At 36.8% G+C, this 18,640-nt stretch overlaps 1 protein-coding gene across 1 annotated transcript; it reads right to left on the bottom strand.

The window, feature by feature from the left end:
• Positions 1-1,333: 1,333 nt before the first annotated feature.
• On the bottom strand, positions 1,334-7,186 carry LOC139693707 (putative peptidyl-prolyl cis-trans isomerase). Its single transcript, XM_071591963.1, has 6 exons — positions 6,995-7,186; positions 6,712-6,916; positions 6,515-6,634; positions 6,261-6,343; positions 4,686-4,828; positions 1,334-1,615 (listed from the first exon to the last, which is right to left on the bottom strand). The coding sequence occupies exons 1-6, from the start codon at positions 7,043-7,045 to the stop codon at positions 1,513-1,515; spliced, it is 705 nt and encodes a 234-aa protein (XP_071448064.1). The 5' UTR covers positions 7,046-7,186; the 3' UTR covers positions 1,334-1,512.
• Between the last annotated feature and the right edge of the window lie 11,454 nt (positions 7,187-18,640).

Here is an 18,640-nt window from a genome sequence, read left to right as displayed (position 1 = left end):
GTATTTCTAACAAATCCATTGTGCCTCAAGGTATGTCCAATCCATCTAGTTCTTCTTTGCCGCAGAGCTCTCCATATGGTCCTTACTTCTTTTCCTCTTCTGCTCTTTTATATACTTCATAGTTCCTCACTTTTTCTGTCTATTTAATCTTCAGTGTTCTCCTCCAGCACCATGTTTCAAATGCTTCCATTCTTCATTGGTCCACTTTTCCAATATTCCATGTCTCCGATTCGTAGAGTGCCATACTCCACCCGAATGTTTTGACGAACTGTTTCCTTGTTTGCAATCTTATGTCCTTTGAACATAGCAGTTGCCTCTTTTAAATGAACACCTTCTTTGCTTGGGCAATTCTTCGCTTGATGTCAGTCTAGCATCTTCCATCCCAAGTTATACTGCTGCGCGAGTAGATGAAGGATTTCACTTGCTCTAGTTTCACTCTACAAATCGTGATATCTGTATTCAGCTTCTCTCTTCCACACCCAAGGATTTTAGTTTTCTTCTTGTTGATGCTCATATTATATTCCTGAAATACTTGGTCCATGGTATTCAGGTTTGCTTGCAGGTCCTCTCGCGTCTCTGCTACTACTGGGATGTTGTCTGCAAACGACAGCATGTTAATTTCTTTACCATTCACCTTGATTCCATTGATACCCAATTCCTGTGCTTCCTTTATTGCCCCTCCTAGATATACATTGAATAGTACTGGTGAGTGATTGCATCCTTGTCGAACTCCTTTGTTTATTTTGGCTTCTATTTTCCTTCTGTTTTTCATTTGCATGTTTGTTACCTGATTCTTGTATAGGTGATGGGTTAAGAATCTATAATATCAACATTTTAATTTTAGCCTTGCATTCTGAGTATTTAATTTAAAACTGCCACATAGTTTAGAATTGAATGATTATTTGTGGCAACTGTCGAGGTATTCACTTATGCAAACTTATATTACAGTAATGATTGAAATTTCTGGCTGAAGCTAAAAATGAATAAATCTTGTTAAACTTATTTAGAAAATAATGTGATCCAGAGTCAGCTAACATTGAATAATTGTTACAGGAAAAAATCATCACCGTTTCATTGGACCTTCCCAGTGATAGGAGCAGTTCTATGCCTATATTTGGTTCACTAATGATAACACCTCTTGGTAATGAAGTATGCCATAAAACAAGATGGGAGTACTACTTGAAAGGTTCAATCCAGTAAGTTACAGAGAATTGCATTGTTTTATTGACCTCGTACTTTTTGGAAGAGGTTATTTTACCATATAACAACTTTCAAAGGTGAGAAACTAACCGCTTGTTATAGTATCTTTATTTTTCAATAAAATTAATCAATATTTCAATTTTAATTTGTAATTTATTATAAATACATATAACATTAACATACATTATAATAAATAGAAGAACTTATGAAAAACATGCAAAAGTAGGCAACTTATATTTGGAAATTCCATCGCCCTTCAAATATTTTGTAAATATTTCTTTACTGTGGAAAATTTGTACACCATATAAACTACTACCCCACAACATCCAGCTTCCGAATCACCCACTGAAAAAATGCTAGTATAGCAAAAGTCCAACTTAGAGGAATTGAGGAAACCTTGATCCATTCCCACAGGCTGAAAAGAAATAAAAGTACCCATGTGATTTATACAATTTGGAACATCACTTTGAAGAGAGTTATTTCTTGTTAATACTACCTATGTCACTCTGAATACAAGCTTCCTTTATTGACAAAGGATTGACTAAAAAAAATGACATAATGAGAATGATTCTTTTCATGCTCCAAGATCAAGAAAAAGCACCACCCTGTAAATATTTTACTGGTAGCCAAAAATATATTAGACAGCTGGAAAATAATATGTGCATGTAAATTTCATAAGTTAAACTTTATGCATTCCAAAAATCATTTAACTTAAATATTATCCTTTTCACTAAGTTGCTCTCTTATACCCATAATATTCCAGTCTGATAGCGACTAATCTGAATTTCATCTTTAACATCAAAATTCCTTTTCCCATGACTGATATCCTATAATTAGCAATGATTTTGTATTTTTTTCACACAATCATATATCCTAATGTATAAATACATTTATATATTCATTCACATCTGTGACTGACTAAAAATGTTGACTGTCATTGCTAATTATACTAAAGCAGCCACATGAGGAATGCAATGATAATTTTTAAGGGGATTTTGAATGTGACGATGATATAAATTTCTGATTGCATTAATAATAATCGAAAAGATCCACTATGGTTGCGTATTTTATAGAGAAGTTTTATTTCCCATTTCTTTTAAACGCATTTATCACTGTATTCATTTTGTTTTAATTTTTTACACATAAATTTTTATGAAAATTGCCGGAAAAACCTGCCATCAGCTGGTCTTATTCAAGACTGAGAGAAATGCATACAATCCTATACATATAATAATCAAAGTCTAACACAACTAAGAAATTATGAGCATTTTCACAAATAAATTTTACAAATATATGGATGAACTATGGCACAAGAGCATTACAACACTAGTTACCTACTTTGCAAGGGTATTACTGCGACTCATGAACATGCATGATCACTTTCGACTCCTGTAAGTCCACCGTGTACATACATAACTAGCAATTAGGTGAGAGCAAAGGCCTCACTAACAGGTCCAGTGTGACTTTATTATTTGACAAGTGACAGACAATTGACATACGAGGTGGCATTTGTGTAAGAATGCAGGGCATAAGTTGAAAAAATATGAATTGTTCTTAAATTGATTACTTTTTTGCATATTATATATATGCATGATTTCAATATCAAGCACCAGAATATTAATTGGAATCAGTGTCAATGCATACCAGTTACCACGTAAAACAGTCAATTGATTTCTGCATCCTTTACCAATTGTAACATTAGAAAATTGGTTTGTAGTATTAAGGAGATTTCCCTGAGGTCCACTTATTATTGCAAAGGCATCCATGATTGAAAGAATTTTTCACTTTACAAATGATAATTGATGAACAAAGAAAATTAAATATTGACCAGTTTTTGGGCTAAGTTTCTCATTTGAAACTCCTACTTTAATTAGGAAAAGAAACTTGTCCTACATGGAAATATCTATCCTTCCCCATGCCCTTCAACATGCAAAATTGTTTCTTCACACAAATTTGTACCAATGTTATAAGTTTTTAGATTTTTCTTAGCTGTGGATTTATTCATCCCTAGTTACATTTCTCTCTCACATTTAACAACTCTTGTCCCATCTCTTGAGAGCCATGAAGTGATCAGTCCATGTAGTCATATGTACATATGCATAATATGGTAGATAAGCAAAGACTGAAGAACAAGAAACAAAATATAAACTTATTTTTGTATGCTAAGTATACAGCAAGTACGCAGCAATGAAATTGGTATTCAAGCTCCAAAAATTTTACAATTTATGACTTGATAATACTTAATTAAATACGAGTTATACATTTTATGAAGTTTATTTACCTAGATACCTATGAAATTTTTAAGATTTGCTTAAAGAATTGGCAAGATACCTTATTGCTCTTGTCATTGGTTCAATGAGGACAGAAAAAATTGTTTCCACCATCAACTTAATGTTGTTACTTGAAGTGTCTGTAGAGATTTTTATACCAGATAGAGGAGCCATTAAAGGTTACTGTGTAATGTTAGCGCTAGGACTATTATAATTAAAGCATGAATGAGTACACTTTTATCTTTTTTTATTAAAGGAATCAATGAGGTGATACTCCAAAGTTAAAGTACAAAATATTTTTAAAAACATTGTACAAATGAAAAATCCACATTATTTGTTCTAAAAAAATGAGTATTATTGCTTAAACAAGTTTTTATATTTTAGAGTCAGTATCAAAAGATGACCTGAGTTTATAATGGCACTAAATTATATCTTGTATCTCACATAATACTGCATTACCAAATTGAAACAAGTTTAAATAACCTTTAAATGCAACAATTTTAAATGCAATTTTCCTTTTAAATATATCACCACGCCCTCCTTAAGGCACTTCACAAATGACATATTAGCACCATTTCACAAGGAATCAAAATAGTTGTTTCCATGTACAATTTTTGTGAATCAATATATAAACGTAGCCAATGTTTTAAATATATGTTTAGGTACATTTAGTTGTACTGTGACTATGACTTAGTACAATAAATAGGTAATTTTCATACATATATAAAAATCAAACAAAATGCTAACATTACTCCATGAATAAATAATTCTGAGCAAATGATTTGTAATTGAAAGGTTAAACAAGTTTGTGTTGCTTGAACAAAAACTTACATAAATGCACAACCATAGAATGTTTCCCTTACCCCAAGATCAAATAATGTCTTTCATGATTCTCGAAGGAAAAAAAGCACAACAATTGTGTAGCCTTACAAATAGAAAACACTTTAACTTCCTTGAAATATTTAAACTATTTTAAATTAATTGATATAATTGATGAGTTACTACTGGGAAGCTAGCTCCTAATGGCATTGCATACATATAAATCAACATTAAAAGCCAATTAAAGTGACAAATACAAGTTACAAGTCCAAATTACAGAGCTTTAATGCTAGCCAACCTAGAAATAGCAATTAATTTTACGCAGTGGTCATAGGGATGTGATGAATCAACTGGACATTGCAGCAGTTAATGCGAGCAAGTCATCTGAAAATTTACTCGTAAGGTGAATCAACAAGCTTGAAAGGTGCTGGTGTCGGAATTATTCCACAGGCAGAAATCTTGACTTCCTTCAAAGGATGGTCATCTGAATCAGTATCCGTCTGCTCAATGGTGTGGACCAAGCCTTGATTCTTTGTTACCTAAAATAATTAAAGTTAAAAGTTTAATAAGTAGATGTCATAATGTCATTTCTGTAAATTATCTTTTTTGCTAAGATTTCATTTTGGCAGATTTCATGAGTTATCCAGTTAATAGGTTTTTCTAAGGGAGAAATTCAGAATTATGACCTTAGGAGTTGGTCAGAAAGTTAGAAAAATTATGAAAAGCAAGTATTCTATCTCTACCTTGAGCATCTCTCTGTTGGCAAAAATATAGCATATGTTTTTTATTATTAAACAACCAATCTGGAGAGACCCACGTTGACCCTAAAATCAGATTATGTAACAATATATAGCAAAAAGACAACCAAAAACGCCATTGTTCTTGATGAAGCAAACTCACCTAGATGGTAATCGAATCTGCACCCTCTGACTTTGACTGTTTTATATGTATTCGTCCCATTAAATAATAGTGACAAAACTATTAACTTTCAAGTTACCTTAGTAAAATATATAGATTAGAAAATTTTTGATAATATGTTCAAATGCCCATTGAAAAAGATGATAAAATTAGTTACCAGAATAAAAACTTCTTTTTAAAAATATCTTAAGGGCATATTGGTCAAGTATATAGAGCACTAAACTACATAATATGGAAAGAATACATTTTGAATGATTCTTCTGGACTGAACCACATAAACCCAAACCGATTATAAATTATTTCATCAGACTTTGAACTTCACACCCATTAGAATTTAGTGTCAGGTATGGTCTATCCTTTCAAACTAGACTTTTTGTTGAAAGCGTTGTTTATATTTTAAAATTAATCAATCAGCATTTACAGCATGTTAAGAAATTTGAAATATTTTTTCAGTGATCTCCTCTACTGTTGCTTGCATGTTGCTGGTTTGAAAAATGCCATTAAACAAGGATTGTAGAAACTCCAGCATATTTCCTGTACCAACTGAGCTATTATTTTTAATTAAACTACTTGGATAATAGTACACATTTCGGGAATGAATTACATGGTTAAAAAATTTTTCTAATTGACATAGTCCCTGACAGATGCCAATCACAAGCCAATTGAGAAAACAGAATTAATAATTGAAATGTAATGAAATAATTGACTTTGTAATTCCACACACTTTATTTAAAAACACACGACCCAGGTTTCGACGTTGAACGTCATCATCAGGTGGTCAGGTTGACCACCTGATGATGACGTTCAACGTCGAAACCTGGGTCGTGTGTTTTTAAATAAAGTGTGTGGAATTACAAAGTCAATTATTTCATTACATTTCAATATGTTATGCAAATTCCACAAAGTTACGCCTGAGACAACAAACAGAATTAATAAGTTGAATTTAGTTAATCTGCCATATCTGCTGGAAGAAAGATATTAATTGATCATAATCGTTAGATTATTTTTTTTCAAATATTTATATTTAATTTTCCAAATTTCGAGGTAACTCACTTTTCCGAAAACTGTGTGATGTCCATCAAGCCAAGGAGTGGCAATAGTTGTGATGAAAAATTGACATCCATTTGTATCCTTTCCTAAAATAATGAAAAAATACAATAACTAACGTTGCTGAACGACAAAATTTAGGATATAATGTGTTCTCGTCATAATTTATGTGTTATGAACATGAAAAACCAAGTTGTCGCCATATGAGAACAATTAGATTGTAGAAATAATTATGCATAATTTATTTCACTGCCACAAACCTGCATTTGCCATGCTGAGAAATCCGGCTCCTACGTGCTTTATACCATTAGGCTCATCTGGGAAGTACTTTCCATAAATGCTAATCGATCCGGTTCCATCGCCATTCTCAATATCACCACCTGAAGTAAACGAACTCTTTTAGGGTGTTCTCAAATGATGTTAGTGTGAATTTTATCATCCAAATCCACCGATATACCTTGGATCATGAACTTCTTAATAACTCGGTGAAACTTCGATCCAGCGTACGTTTTTCCATTGATTCCTTCCTCGCAAATTTTGAGAAAATTCTTTACAGTCTTCGGAGCATCATTTCCGAAAAGTCCCAGTTCAATTCGGCCTTTACTCTCATTGCCGATGGTAATATCAATGTACGCCTGGTCGGTCACCGTGATTTGCTCCGCCTGAAAGCATAAGATAGGTTAAAAATCAATTTCAATCATCCCGCCAAATTAATCTACACGTAATTGCATCATAAATACCTGAACGAAACAAATCGTGGCCAAGAGGAAAACTGCAACACAGCCCTTCATTGTGAAACAGATATTCACCACGTTTATTTTACCAGATGATGAATTTCTCGTACAGCCTCCGTCCTCGGCCTTTCCAGCGACTTATTTGATTAGCCACGTCAGCTCACGAACACTTGCGGAGCTTGGGGACGGGGGACGTGTTCGACGTCTTTTCCTACTCTCACAGGGGTTGAGCACTATTGACGTTATGATCAGCTGCTTAGAAAGGACCAACCGAAAAGTATGGTAACCCTATTAACTCTCATATTATTTATCCTACTTAATCGGCCCTTTTTATTTTGCAGTCAGTTTACACGTTACGTTTTCCCAAATACTCAGACAGGACATGATATCTACCCTGGTTCGAGGCTCCGCTTTTTAAAGCGGAGCGTTTCGAAAATTTAAGATGGAACAAGAAATTAGTACGTACATGTAATTGGGTCGCATATCGGGATGTGTGTGTTGACTCTTAATTTATGGCAATTATGATGAAGTCGTTGAATCCATCATTTTATTTTAGGTAAATACGTATCCATTAAAAATAAATGTAACTATTTTTTTCCAAGCGAAAATCTTTTTTACCATCACGCATTCAGTCATCATTTTCTTATATAAAATGCTGCACTTTTCCCCACAAGTGTGTGGGATGGTATTTTAATTTCAGTAGTGATAATAATTTGACCCAATACAGGGAGCAATATCATTAGTATGATCATGAATCGGTATAAGAGGGATGTATTATTAGGACTAAGGCAAGACGTCAAAAAGCACGATTCTATTTTCGCAAAGGTTTCGCAGTTGATATCCAGTCGTTATTTTTCTCGTAGGTAACGCATGGTAGAGCTCACATTCTGATAGAAAGTATGAGAAAACAGACAAATATCAAATCTCGCATTTTCACAGAGGCATTTTTGCGTTTTCAGGCGGAATGACCTTCGTGTCCCTCTCCTTCAGTTTTCCATTATCCACTCTCAAACCTTCCGAAGAGGGTAAGAATATTTTAGGTTAATTATTTATCAATTTTCAAAACCAAAACTCTCCTATTATCTTGAAAGTTGTGCTGCATTTTAAAGAATATATATTACTTTACACATATGGCGAAGACATAAGATACTTGGAGTACCCACTTTTTCAATGGGCGTTCTGCATGTTATATTTTGTTAGGCTTTTATCCTTCACTTTTGCTATCTAAGGCGGATGGGAAAAATATATTGGTCGTTTTTAAGTTTTGAAAGGATTGAAAAAGTCTGGCGTACGCCTTGAAGGCTGGCCGCGCTTGCAGTTCGGGCCAGTCAGAATCCATTTCTTGCTTGGGATTCTGGTTAGTGATAGCGTTAGTGGATAGTGAATTCTTAGCGTTGTGCCGGTTACGTTATTAATATACGTAAGGATTATTAAGAAATATTCTAGTGAAGTAATCTTTAATTTTCATATGATATTATTTTTCTCAGTGTAGTATGTCAAGCTCCGGAAAGTATAAATTCTGGCGCACCGGATACGGTGCCGCTTGTTTTCTTTTTTTTTTTGGCGTCCTCGGATGACGCCGCGCCACGGTATTGGACCGCCCTTTACGCCGACCTTGGATGTTTTCTGTCGGGTGAAAAGTTATGTTTTACATATTTTCTTCACTTGCACTCTACCATCACACCGTCCAAATACAGCGATACTTGCTCATTCGTAATTCGTGCCATAAACGACCAAAGCTGAAATGTTTGCATATCTTTCTTTTATTCAAATGCCCTGCCGTATGTTTACGCTTTATACTGTTGAGGGCTTTTAATTATTAATATTCGGTACAGTAGAGTCGAACTACAAGATTCTGATACATATGTTCACAAATATTTCTGCTCAAAGAGTTCGGATGTTTTCTACTGTTATGTATCAGATAGGCTGCGGGAAGAGAGGTGACTACATATGCAATTGGTATCGCGCGACGTTCTCATTGATTCCGCCAGCTGCTGATTTTCTCACTTGATTGCCTCAGGTTATTTCTCATCTTCTCTGGTCTTGTTTCCCTTGACCTTAAGAATGCGCCATCTTTTAAATGGGTCACTGGATTGACGATTACGATGGAAACGCGCATAGCTCGAAGTCTATTTGCCATCCAGCGTTCTTCCAATATCTGATGCGAACATTTCGAATACTACCGCAAAATCTTCTTTGTTTTTGTGGCATGGATGATTCTTTTATCGATCCGTGGGTTTAGCATAGGATACAAAAGAGTGTTTCGTGTTACATTCGATACGAGTTGAGGATCCACTGCTGAGCATATACCTATTCGAGACTTTCCATGGAAAGCTATTGAGATGCATGCGGAAATCAATGGATTCTATGGAAATTTCGACATATTTCCATGGAAATTTTTTCATGAATTTCTTTCATGAATTGTACGATGAATATCGAATGATATGTGCGTTTATTCAAACTCATCCACGTACTATTTTACTTATTCACTAGCAATTATAATGGTATATTCGAATTTTCCTTCCGACGAGGCACTTTTTCCACAATTTAATTTTCAAAGCTTCCCTTGGCGGGAAGAGAATGCACTGTAACCTCACCTTAAAAAAACCTTGGGATTACGGAATTTACGCTAGCCCTTCATATAGTCCTGGGTGAAAATGGGAACTGGAGGAAAGTATGATTTACATTGGTCCCGATGAAAATGACGGAGATTTTGTGTATCTCCCGAGATATTTCGGTACTGTCTCAAGAATATTATCATAATACGTTTAACTCAATCATTCTACGTCATGTAGTTTCAGTTAAAACAAACGTGTACTCACATCTTGGAGACGATGCGCCCCAGAAGCCGAAGAAACAGCCGTCATTCATTCTTCATAAGAAAATGAGTAGTAAATATTTTTACAGTTTTAGAGATGTTGTTTGTACTGGTTAAACTCAAAAATGCAACAGATTCCTATGGCAATATGAGTTGGGGAAGAGGCACTACCGAAAAGGGGATGAAATTCTCGTCTCCCCATCCACTTTCGAACCCCAATAATATGCCCTCTTCACTTTCGAGCATGGTTAAAAAGTGAGACGTGCGATACATATGATGTACATTGAACTATTGATCAACACTTCAGCGAAAAACGGGAAAACTCGTAAAAATATCATATTACCCCAATGGACGGATTGAAATTAGTGTCGTCCTCGATTGCTCTCGGTTTATTTTTTCGTTTTGAATGTGATGGAGTTGACGGGACCTGATTTAAATCTGTTTACGAGGAATTCCGGCGACAACGTCGCCTAAAATTCAGCCTCAGTCGGTTAAAACGACTTAAGAGATTGACGGTCGGGCCAAAGGAACCGTCGGGGGTGGTGATCGATCTTCTCTGGTCAACAACCGATGTCTAATTTCCTGTAGATCAGACGGAATAGTCAATCTTGGCATTTCAATGAATATTCTCACACAATAAATAATGCAAAATTCGTAGGATTTGGTGCTTCGGACGGCATCATAATTCACCCCCAGCGTAGAGTGCTTTAATCTTACAAGTTAGTCGTTCTTCCGGTGACTCATTTTTTCAACTACAAGCCAAATTCTAAAAGATCAAGGAAAAATGTTTGAAATGCATTCAATTATGTGTACCGCGAAATATAATCTTGACCAGCTTGCTTGCTTGCAATAAATGGCTATTCTGACGGTAGAATATCTTAAGTTTCATTCACCCAAACTTTTCCGGCACTCGACATCTCTGTATTACGCAACGTGAGGAACATCTTTTAAGTAGAATCCAGCTTGCTGCTGATGGGTGTCATCAGGGCGTTATGTTTTAAAAGAGCGATGTAATTATTACAGGACATAAATGCTTGCGGTGGGTACGTAAATCATGTGTTTCAGAAGTTCAGGAGCGGGAATGAGAATTTAGGGGTTTTTTTCTTTTTGTTGGGGTGTTCCAGAGGACAATCAAGGAGTAGATTAGAAGTGGTGGAGTGATAGAGATATTTCTTTCAGGGTGTGGTATTAGGATCCGGGTTCGCATTAATTAAATGTTTCATGGAAGTATTTTGTTTTTGAGGATAAGGAGTTTACCACGGATTAAGAGTAAGCCACGGAGTCAGGAAGCCAGTCAGTCATGGAGTCAGCCCAATTCCTGAATCCTGTTGGTCAGTTGTTCGTTCACTCGATATGTGCTAACTTCGGTTCGGTATGCCCTTTGTGTGGGGCAGTCTTGAATTTCCCGTTGCAACCAAGTTTATCCAGTCAATGACTACGCGTAATGACGCATTTGGTTCCTGACTTTAGAGATTCATGACGAGTAACATTAAGTATCATACATTTCGGTGCTACTTAGAAATCATTACGCTTCGTTCGCTTCATCTCCCGATATGTGGGAGACCAGAGACATCCAACGGTAAATGACTTTTCTTTTAACCTTATGGAATTCATCTCTGTGATTTCTTAATAATCCCCAACACCAAGGACAAGAACCCACATAATGCGGGTTCTTGCCCTTGATGCGGATCGACAGAGGGCGGCCTGCCCGACCGCCGTCTAGGGCTGGACCGCGCTGGTTGCGTCACGACACCTACCAGATTCACCACTCCCACGTAGCTTCCTATGCTATCGTCTTCCATCGCTTGCTTCTCCTAATTCTTACTTGGACTTCCTCTGTAGTTCTTCCTTTGGAAGGTTCCTTCAATTCGAGTTTTTATCAACCCAATATACTTTAGAATTTGTGGAATCAGTTTTCGTTTTCCGGTCGTCATTGTCCGAGATATTCTATCGTGGGATAACCGAATTGCTTGTAAGGATTAATAGTATAATTTTTTTCGTTACATTTAACTTTAATAAATTAATCCTAATATTTTTAATCTATTCAGATTAAACCGCAATGATGATTTTTCCTAAAATCGTTGGATCACAAATTTTCCTGACCAAGAGATTTTTATTTGAATTTTGTCCGGAGAGGAATCCACGACCACACCGCGTTATTTTGAGTTAAAATAATATCTTCGTAAATATATTTAAGAAATGTTGAGAGAAAACATAATGGTGAAAACCATTTTCTAGTGTCGATATGAATATCATTCCCAAATAGTGACTTACGTCATGAACAATGGATTACCCTCACTCTCTATTGAATACCCCTTAAAATTATTAGATTAACCTAATTTTATCATGGATATAAATCTATCACAAGAAGTCCATATGATAATTGATCATTTGGTTACGCTTTTAGATACATTATTCTCATAAAAATATTTCGAAGTAATTTTTAATTTAAATTTCTCTGGTTATTGTAATGAATGGTGATGTGCCTCCGGCTCTATGCAATCGCCATTCTACAATGGACACACTTTCTAAGACGTAAATATTAGGGAGCCGTTAGTTCTTCCGTACTGTCGTAAGGGAGGTGATCAAGATCCATCTTTACCGCTCACGGCAGACAAGGTTCTAGCCAATCAAATAGCGTCATATTACTGCTGCTAGCATCAATGTAATCACTCGCCCACGACTTTTATGGAGGCAGGCGAAATTATCATTTTGACTTCAGGAGCTCATTATCATAGAGTGTAATATCATTTAAACTACATATAATAATAAAGGATATTACTATTAATAATTGATATATTTTGTTACCAGAATGAAAATCAATTGTTCTCTAAATTGCATTGATTTGAATTTCTTTGATATACTTACCGGGAGTGAGGGGGTTACTAAGCTCACCTGCTGACCCCAAAGGTCGCGAGTTCGAGTCCCATCTCGGGTTTAGGTGTCGGGTGGTTTGGTTAATGGGAAAATTAATGACAAGCCAAAGTCTTATCTGGGTCCCTTAGGGTGGACGGACCACCAGGACGTTCGGAGAGCAACAAATTAAAAAAATAAAACATTTCATCCTAACCAAATATTGAAGGTAGTTTTGGAGTTTTTTTAATTGAAAAAAATAACGGAAAAATATCGTTGGAGGGAACGAACAGGTCACATATTGAGATTAGGCAGGAAACGGTAAAAGACGAAATAGTTACTCCATAGTCTCCCAAAAATATTGTTTCATACAATACATACATAATTTACATTCAATAATTTCATGTTTAGTTTACTTTTGGGTGTGCATTTAAAATCCATTCATTAATTAAAATATTATTTTTCAAATTAAAAATTTCCTATTTGTATCTGGCGTACCATTTATATAGGTCATGGCTCGATGATATTTCCTGTCGGAGTGCTGCTTGTATAGTTCCTCATAAGACATCGATATTTAGTACGTGATTTCGTATCCAATCATATGCCCTGTCCGCCGAACATATATTCGACGTCACACGCAATCGGCGAAGGGCCTTGGAACAAACGAGGCAAAGAAGAGATATCCTTCAGTTGGACGTCGCCGGTCAAAGTCAATATGCATATCTAGCGGACGTCGGAAGAAACTTGAGGGGAAGCGGATGTGTTTGGTGTGATCTTTGTGGGAGTAATGCTTCGCTTAATGTGAACGATTATCTGGGTGAGGGAGGGCAATTTTCCATCGGTCACATGTTCCGAAGCAAAACCCGTGGGGAGAACATGAGCTATCCCCGTGCATAAAAGTTCTTAAAATATAAAAGTTTATAAAAGATTTTTGTGACATATATTATGACAGTGTGGAGATCCGGAGGAAGAGGACGTAAAGTCAAAAGAAAGTAGGGGTATTAGGAGGCGTGAAGATCACTCCGAGGTATAATTTCAACCCTGGACCTCAGAGATGAGCACTCAGTGCTTTCTTTATGATTAGATTGTCTCCGCGAGCCCGTGTTGTACACAAGGGAAAGGCAAAACAAACCCTGTTCTTCTCACCCTTCTCGCCTGCTCGTGGCTGCACGTGGAAGGCCCGCGCGCAAGTGCGACCGCTCCCGACGCCGCGGCCCCGCAGTGGAAAAAGAGGGGTGGTCCAGAGATAAATGTGTGCGTGCGCTTGTTTGCATCTCTGCATGCAAATCGGTACGACGATGGAATGGGGGTGGGCGGGGGCGGGAGGGTGGAGAAGAAGGAGAAGTGCAGGGAAAGAGCTTCCAAGTGACTGTGTACGTGAATATGTGTGTGTGTGTATATCAGTTTGGATTCGCGTGCAAGTGAGGTCAAGAGAACGTCAAATGAGGGTGCGGATTGCTAAGAGGGGGAGTTAGTGAGTGGGAGGGAGAACGAGGGTGACTCAGGGAGAAGGTGAGCTCGAGTGGCACAGAAGAGTCGAGGGAGTGTGCGGTTGCCTTCGCTTTCCCGCGTGCCGAGGTGTCTATTCTCTTGCTTGACATCTTCAGTGATCAACATGACACGCATCCCCCGTCGATAGTGTTCTGTGAGATTTTTCGGTCGTCGGGGATCCTAGTATCCCGCGAAGACTACGGTTCGTGACGGCAGGCGAGGTTCGAGAGGGGTCGGAGCGGAGGCGTTAAGGTGGGGGAGCAGAATCCTTTCGTGTGGATGAGGGAGTTGAAAAAATTGTGCGTCCAGGGTGACAGTCGCCGGAAATGTGAAATTGGGAAGTGGCCGATTTGAAAAAGGCCGGCATGTTTGCTCCCGTGTACAGTGTTGTACCCTACGGTGAATATAGCACCAGTAATATATCCCGTAGAGGAACCACGGCGACAGATCGTTCCTATGACTATTAAATTTATTTCTAAGTTGAGTGATTATTAAGTTTTAGTTCCATCGTCTACTAATCCGTAATTGTCTCTAATCACCGATTGTCTCTCTCGTACAAGATTCGCTGTCGTTGAAGTGGAATGAAGCTCATCCTTCCTTTGTTTTCACTCCACCTCCCTCTCCCAGCGTGCAGTCTTAGCAGTGGAGAATATTCGATAACTGAAGCGTTTTTGGCGGTATCATTAGAATTTTAGACGCCGTTGGTTGATTTTTAAGGGATGATGGATGTAATGCCATGTCGAAATTATCTTGAGATGTGAGCCATGAAATTGATACTTTATTTGGAAAGCGATAGTAGAACCCACGAGCCATGAATTAACTGTACGATAATGTATGAATTGGGTTTTCTCTATGGCAAATCTAATGAAGATAACAAGAAAAGTTGACTGAGTGATTTGGATGACATGTAAGTACTTCTTTTGTATTCTGACACAAGAAAATAGTAGGAAGAGCAACAGGTGAAGGGATGCTATTAAATTTATCGAAGAGCACACGTTGAAACGACAATAGAATTTACACGATGATTATGGCGAAGTGATTTTAACTGTCACAGAACTCTGATTCAGGAAGACGTTGGTCGGAATGTGTAATAAAAATTTACGAAACTCCTTCTATGTACGAGCTCAAATATGCACTATTATTATAAATCATCTATCTTCGTTTTAAATTAACGACATCAGAGTCGATTAATCCCACTGATTTGCATATTGCTCATTTAAGTTTATAGGTAAATGGCAAATTAGCAGGGAGTGGTGGTATGAAAATTTCGTAGAATGAGTAAGCCTGTTCATTAAAGTTTTAGTATTTGCACGTGCAAGTTAACTTAATGCCACTTAATCCGCTCAGTTCCACAAATACAATATAGTTCATGCAAGATCTTCTTTCATTATGTCATTTTTATTTTCTTCAAGTTCATGGGAGTCCTAGGCTTCTTTTCTATTTGCCACTCACCATCCTCCCTGGGGAGGGAATAATTAATTATAATTAGCTTGACCCCTAAACACATAACCAAAATTTTCGAAAAAATTATTATTAAATATTAAATTCAATGAGGAATAACCGTGTAAAACCTGTTGTTCAGAGTCAAAAAAGCGGTCGGTATACGTAAAACAAATATAAATAACTTTTGTGGTTCTTTCCCACATTGTGGCTGTTATGCCGGCGAGTGCTGTGCTACTATATATTTTCATAGCTAAAGGGGAAAACTCGTAGTCACTAGCGTAGAATTTCAAATTTTCGATGAAATCGAATTACAATTAATTAGGAAACAGCGTTGAAAAGAAATATGGTTGGCATATCTAACCTAATAAAACATGTTTTTGAAGTCAATTTTTTACTCATAGTATTTACATTGAGTCAAAAATTCGTTCATTTTGAAAGACTTGGAAAATGAGAATATATTATTTTCTAAAATTTGTTGTATCAGGCATAACTTTATGGAATTTGCATAACATATTGAAATGTAATGAAATAATTGACTTTGTAATTCCACACACTTTATTTTAAAAAACACGACCCAGGTTTCGACGTTGAACGTCATCATCAGGTGACGATCAGGCTTGATGATGACGTTCAACGTCGAAACCTGGGTCGTGTTTTTTAAAATAAAGTGTGTGGAAATACGAAGTCAATTATTTCATTACATTTCAATATTATTTTCTATTTTAAAACAAAATTTGCTAACCGAGCAATTAATTTTGGTTTTACATAGTTGCTATGGGGGAAGATTAGACTGATTCCCAAAATTTCACGAATAGTTGAGATGCTAAGAAAGCAAAAAAGTGGACTTGTGCGAAATGCAACCTTTGGGAACATGAAGTTTGAGTGAATGATATATTCTGATCTTCATCCAAATGGACTTCTTTTCGGTAGGAATGCTGGGCAAAGGATGTGTTTTATGAATGAATGAGATGATGTTGCCTTAATATTACCCTAAAAGAACTGTATTTTCATGAAATTTTGATCTAAAAATCTCACGAAGAATGCTCTACCATTTCGAGGGGTATTTATCATAGTTCGTCTGTTCGTCTACCACATGAGCATTGTTAGTGGACATGGGCCTCAAAGAAAACCAAATCAGGTAATATATACAGAAATCAAGGCTATCTAGTCCGTCATTAAGCAAAACTGAATGTAAATTCCACTCCGAATCAAAACTCAGACACTAAACGAAATAAAACTAATACTATTTCCAAATTTTAAATTCCTTTCTGAAATTTTACCATGATTAATTGCGATCCCCCTCCATAGTCTCGTCTACTATCAATATTCGTATTTATCGATTACTCTTTCATTAACGTTGCCTGCCCAAAAGCCGTGATTCCGCCCATGCGTTATTTAGACGTCATTGAATACGCTCCAGTCTGCTAACCTTCGCGTACGGAACCCTTTTCGGAAGAAAGGCCCGCTTGTTCCCGGCTCTGCTAATTCCCATTTCCGTCTCACCATCTCCTTAGGCTCATCGTACTCTGGTCGAATGCTCAACTCCCTTCCTCTTTCTCCCCCTTTGACCTCATTCATGTCGGAAGCCATCGTTCTCAGTAGATCTTTTCGCGTCATCTTCATACGATATCTTGTGACGTCAAACGGAGGAAAATGGACGAAAAAGCGGAGTCGGACAGAGGATGAGGAGATAAAAAGGAGGAGATGGAGAGACAGGACGCGGGATGATGTGGGGCGGGAAGGGGGTGGGGCTGGAGGGGGAACAATGCATCCATCAGAAAGAGGGAAGGAGATGCACAGGTCGGGTGCAGATTGAGTGATTTGGAGACTTGATGCAATCAGGACCGTGGCATATTGATATTAATACCACTGTTGTAATCCCGAAGGAGTGATGCGCATTTCTTCTTGTGAGGCGGCTTACGAAGTACTAGCCCAGTTGCCATCGCGCTTGGAAAGCAGATACGTACATACTAGCATACATATTTCCATTCTTCCTCGAAGGCATCAAACCGGTGTTGTGTTGGTTGATGATTCAAGCGGTACGTGGATTGGAATTAATTTTTATACACTTCCGCTCGTATACTTGCATAAATATTTATATAGACTAAATGGAAAAACAGTTCACGACAGAGACATGAAGTGATTATACTACTTTAGATTAACTGCCACTGGTATTTTTTCCGATTCATGATTTAATTCTTAAAAGGAAGAAATTCCGGTAAAATGTTCCAGGGTAAATAGCGTTATTGATAACTCCATGATGGATTTCATTCAACCATTTTTTCCGTGCAAGATGCCCTGGACACTTGACTACTTAGATTTGTTCTTTGAATCGAATTAATTCCGATATCATTCATTAAATTTAAAATTATACTGAGCATATTTTCTTAATTTTTCCGCATATGTTTGGCTGAACCACATGTGAAAAAATCATAAAAATATCATCTTTTCTGGATACTGCTATCCAGCATTCCCAAAACTTATATGCGTTATACGAAGAGGATGAAAACGTCTCTTATTTGAAATAGTTTGGTACCCTTAACTCGTAAAGATCTTCTCTCGTAAAGAAGCTTCTCATCTAAACATTCAGCGCGTGTTCCTTATCTATTAAAGCAAGCATCTTTTGAAATTTAATTTAATTTGTCTTGTTCTGCCATTGATAAAATTGTCATGTTGATTAAGTTAGAATCATTCAGTCAGAATTAAGAAAATCATTTCAGATATTAAATTTTTAATATACCGAGGATTAATTCGAAGACTCGGAGGAGGAAATTCGTGTCCTTACTTGTATCTCAATTATGGATCGAAAAATAGCAATGCTTCAATATTTTTAAATGACGTCATCACTTCAGTAGAAGGGTGGGGTATTTCGTTTCTTATATTCTTATTTTTTGTAGAGACATAAAAAGATTATGTGAGACTAGCGTCTTTAAAGGGAACAAGTTTTTGAGTGCTTTTAGTTGCGAATGAAACCACACTTGCCTCTAGAAAGAGGATATTTATTCCATCATATCCTTAAATTATTTTACGTATCTGAGGGTCGATTC

This window comes from Hetaerina americana, unplaced genomic scaffold (assembly GCF_022747635.1).
Source record: "Hetaerina americana unplaced genomic scaffold, ioHetAmer1.1.p SCAF_5, whole genome shotgun sequence".
NCBI classification, from domain to species: domain Eukaryota; kingdom Metazoa; phylum Arthropoda; class Insecta; order Odonata; family Calopterygidae; genus Hetaerina; species Hetaerina americana.
This window is presented reverse-complemented; position numbering and strand designations above follow the sequence as displayed.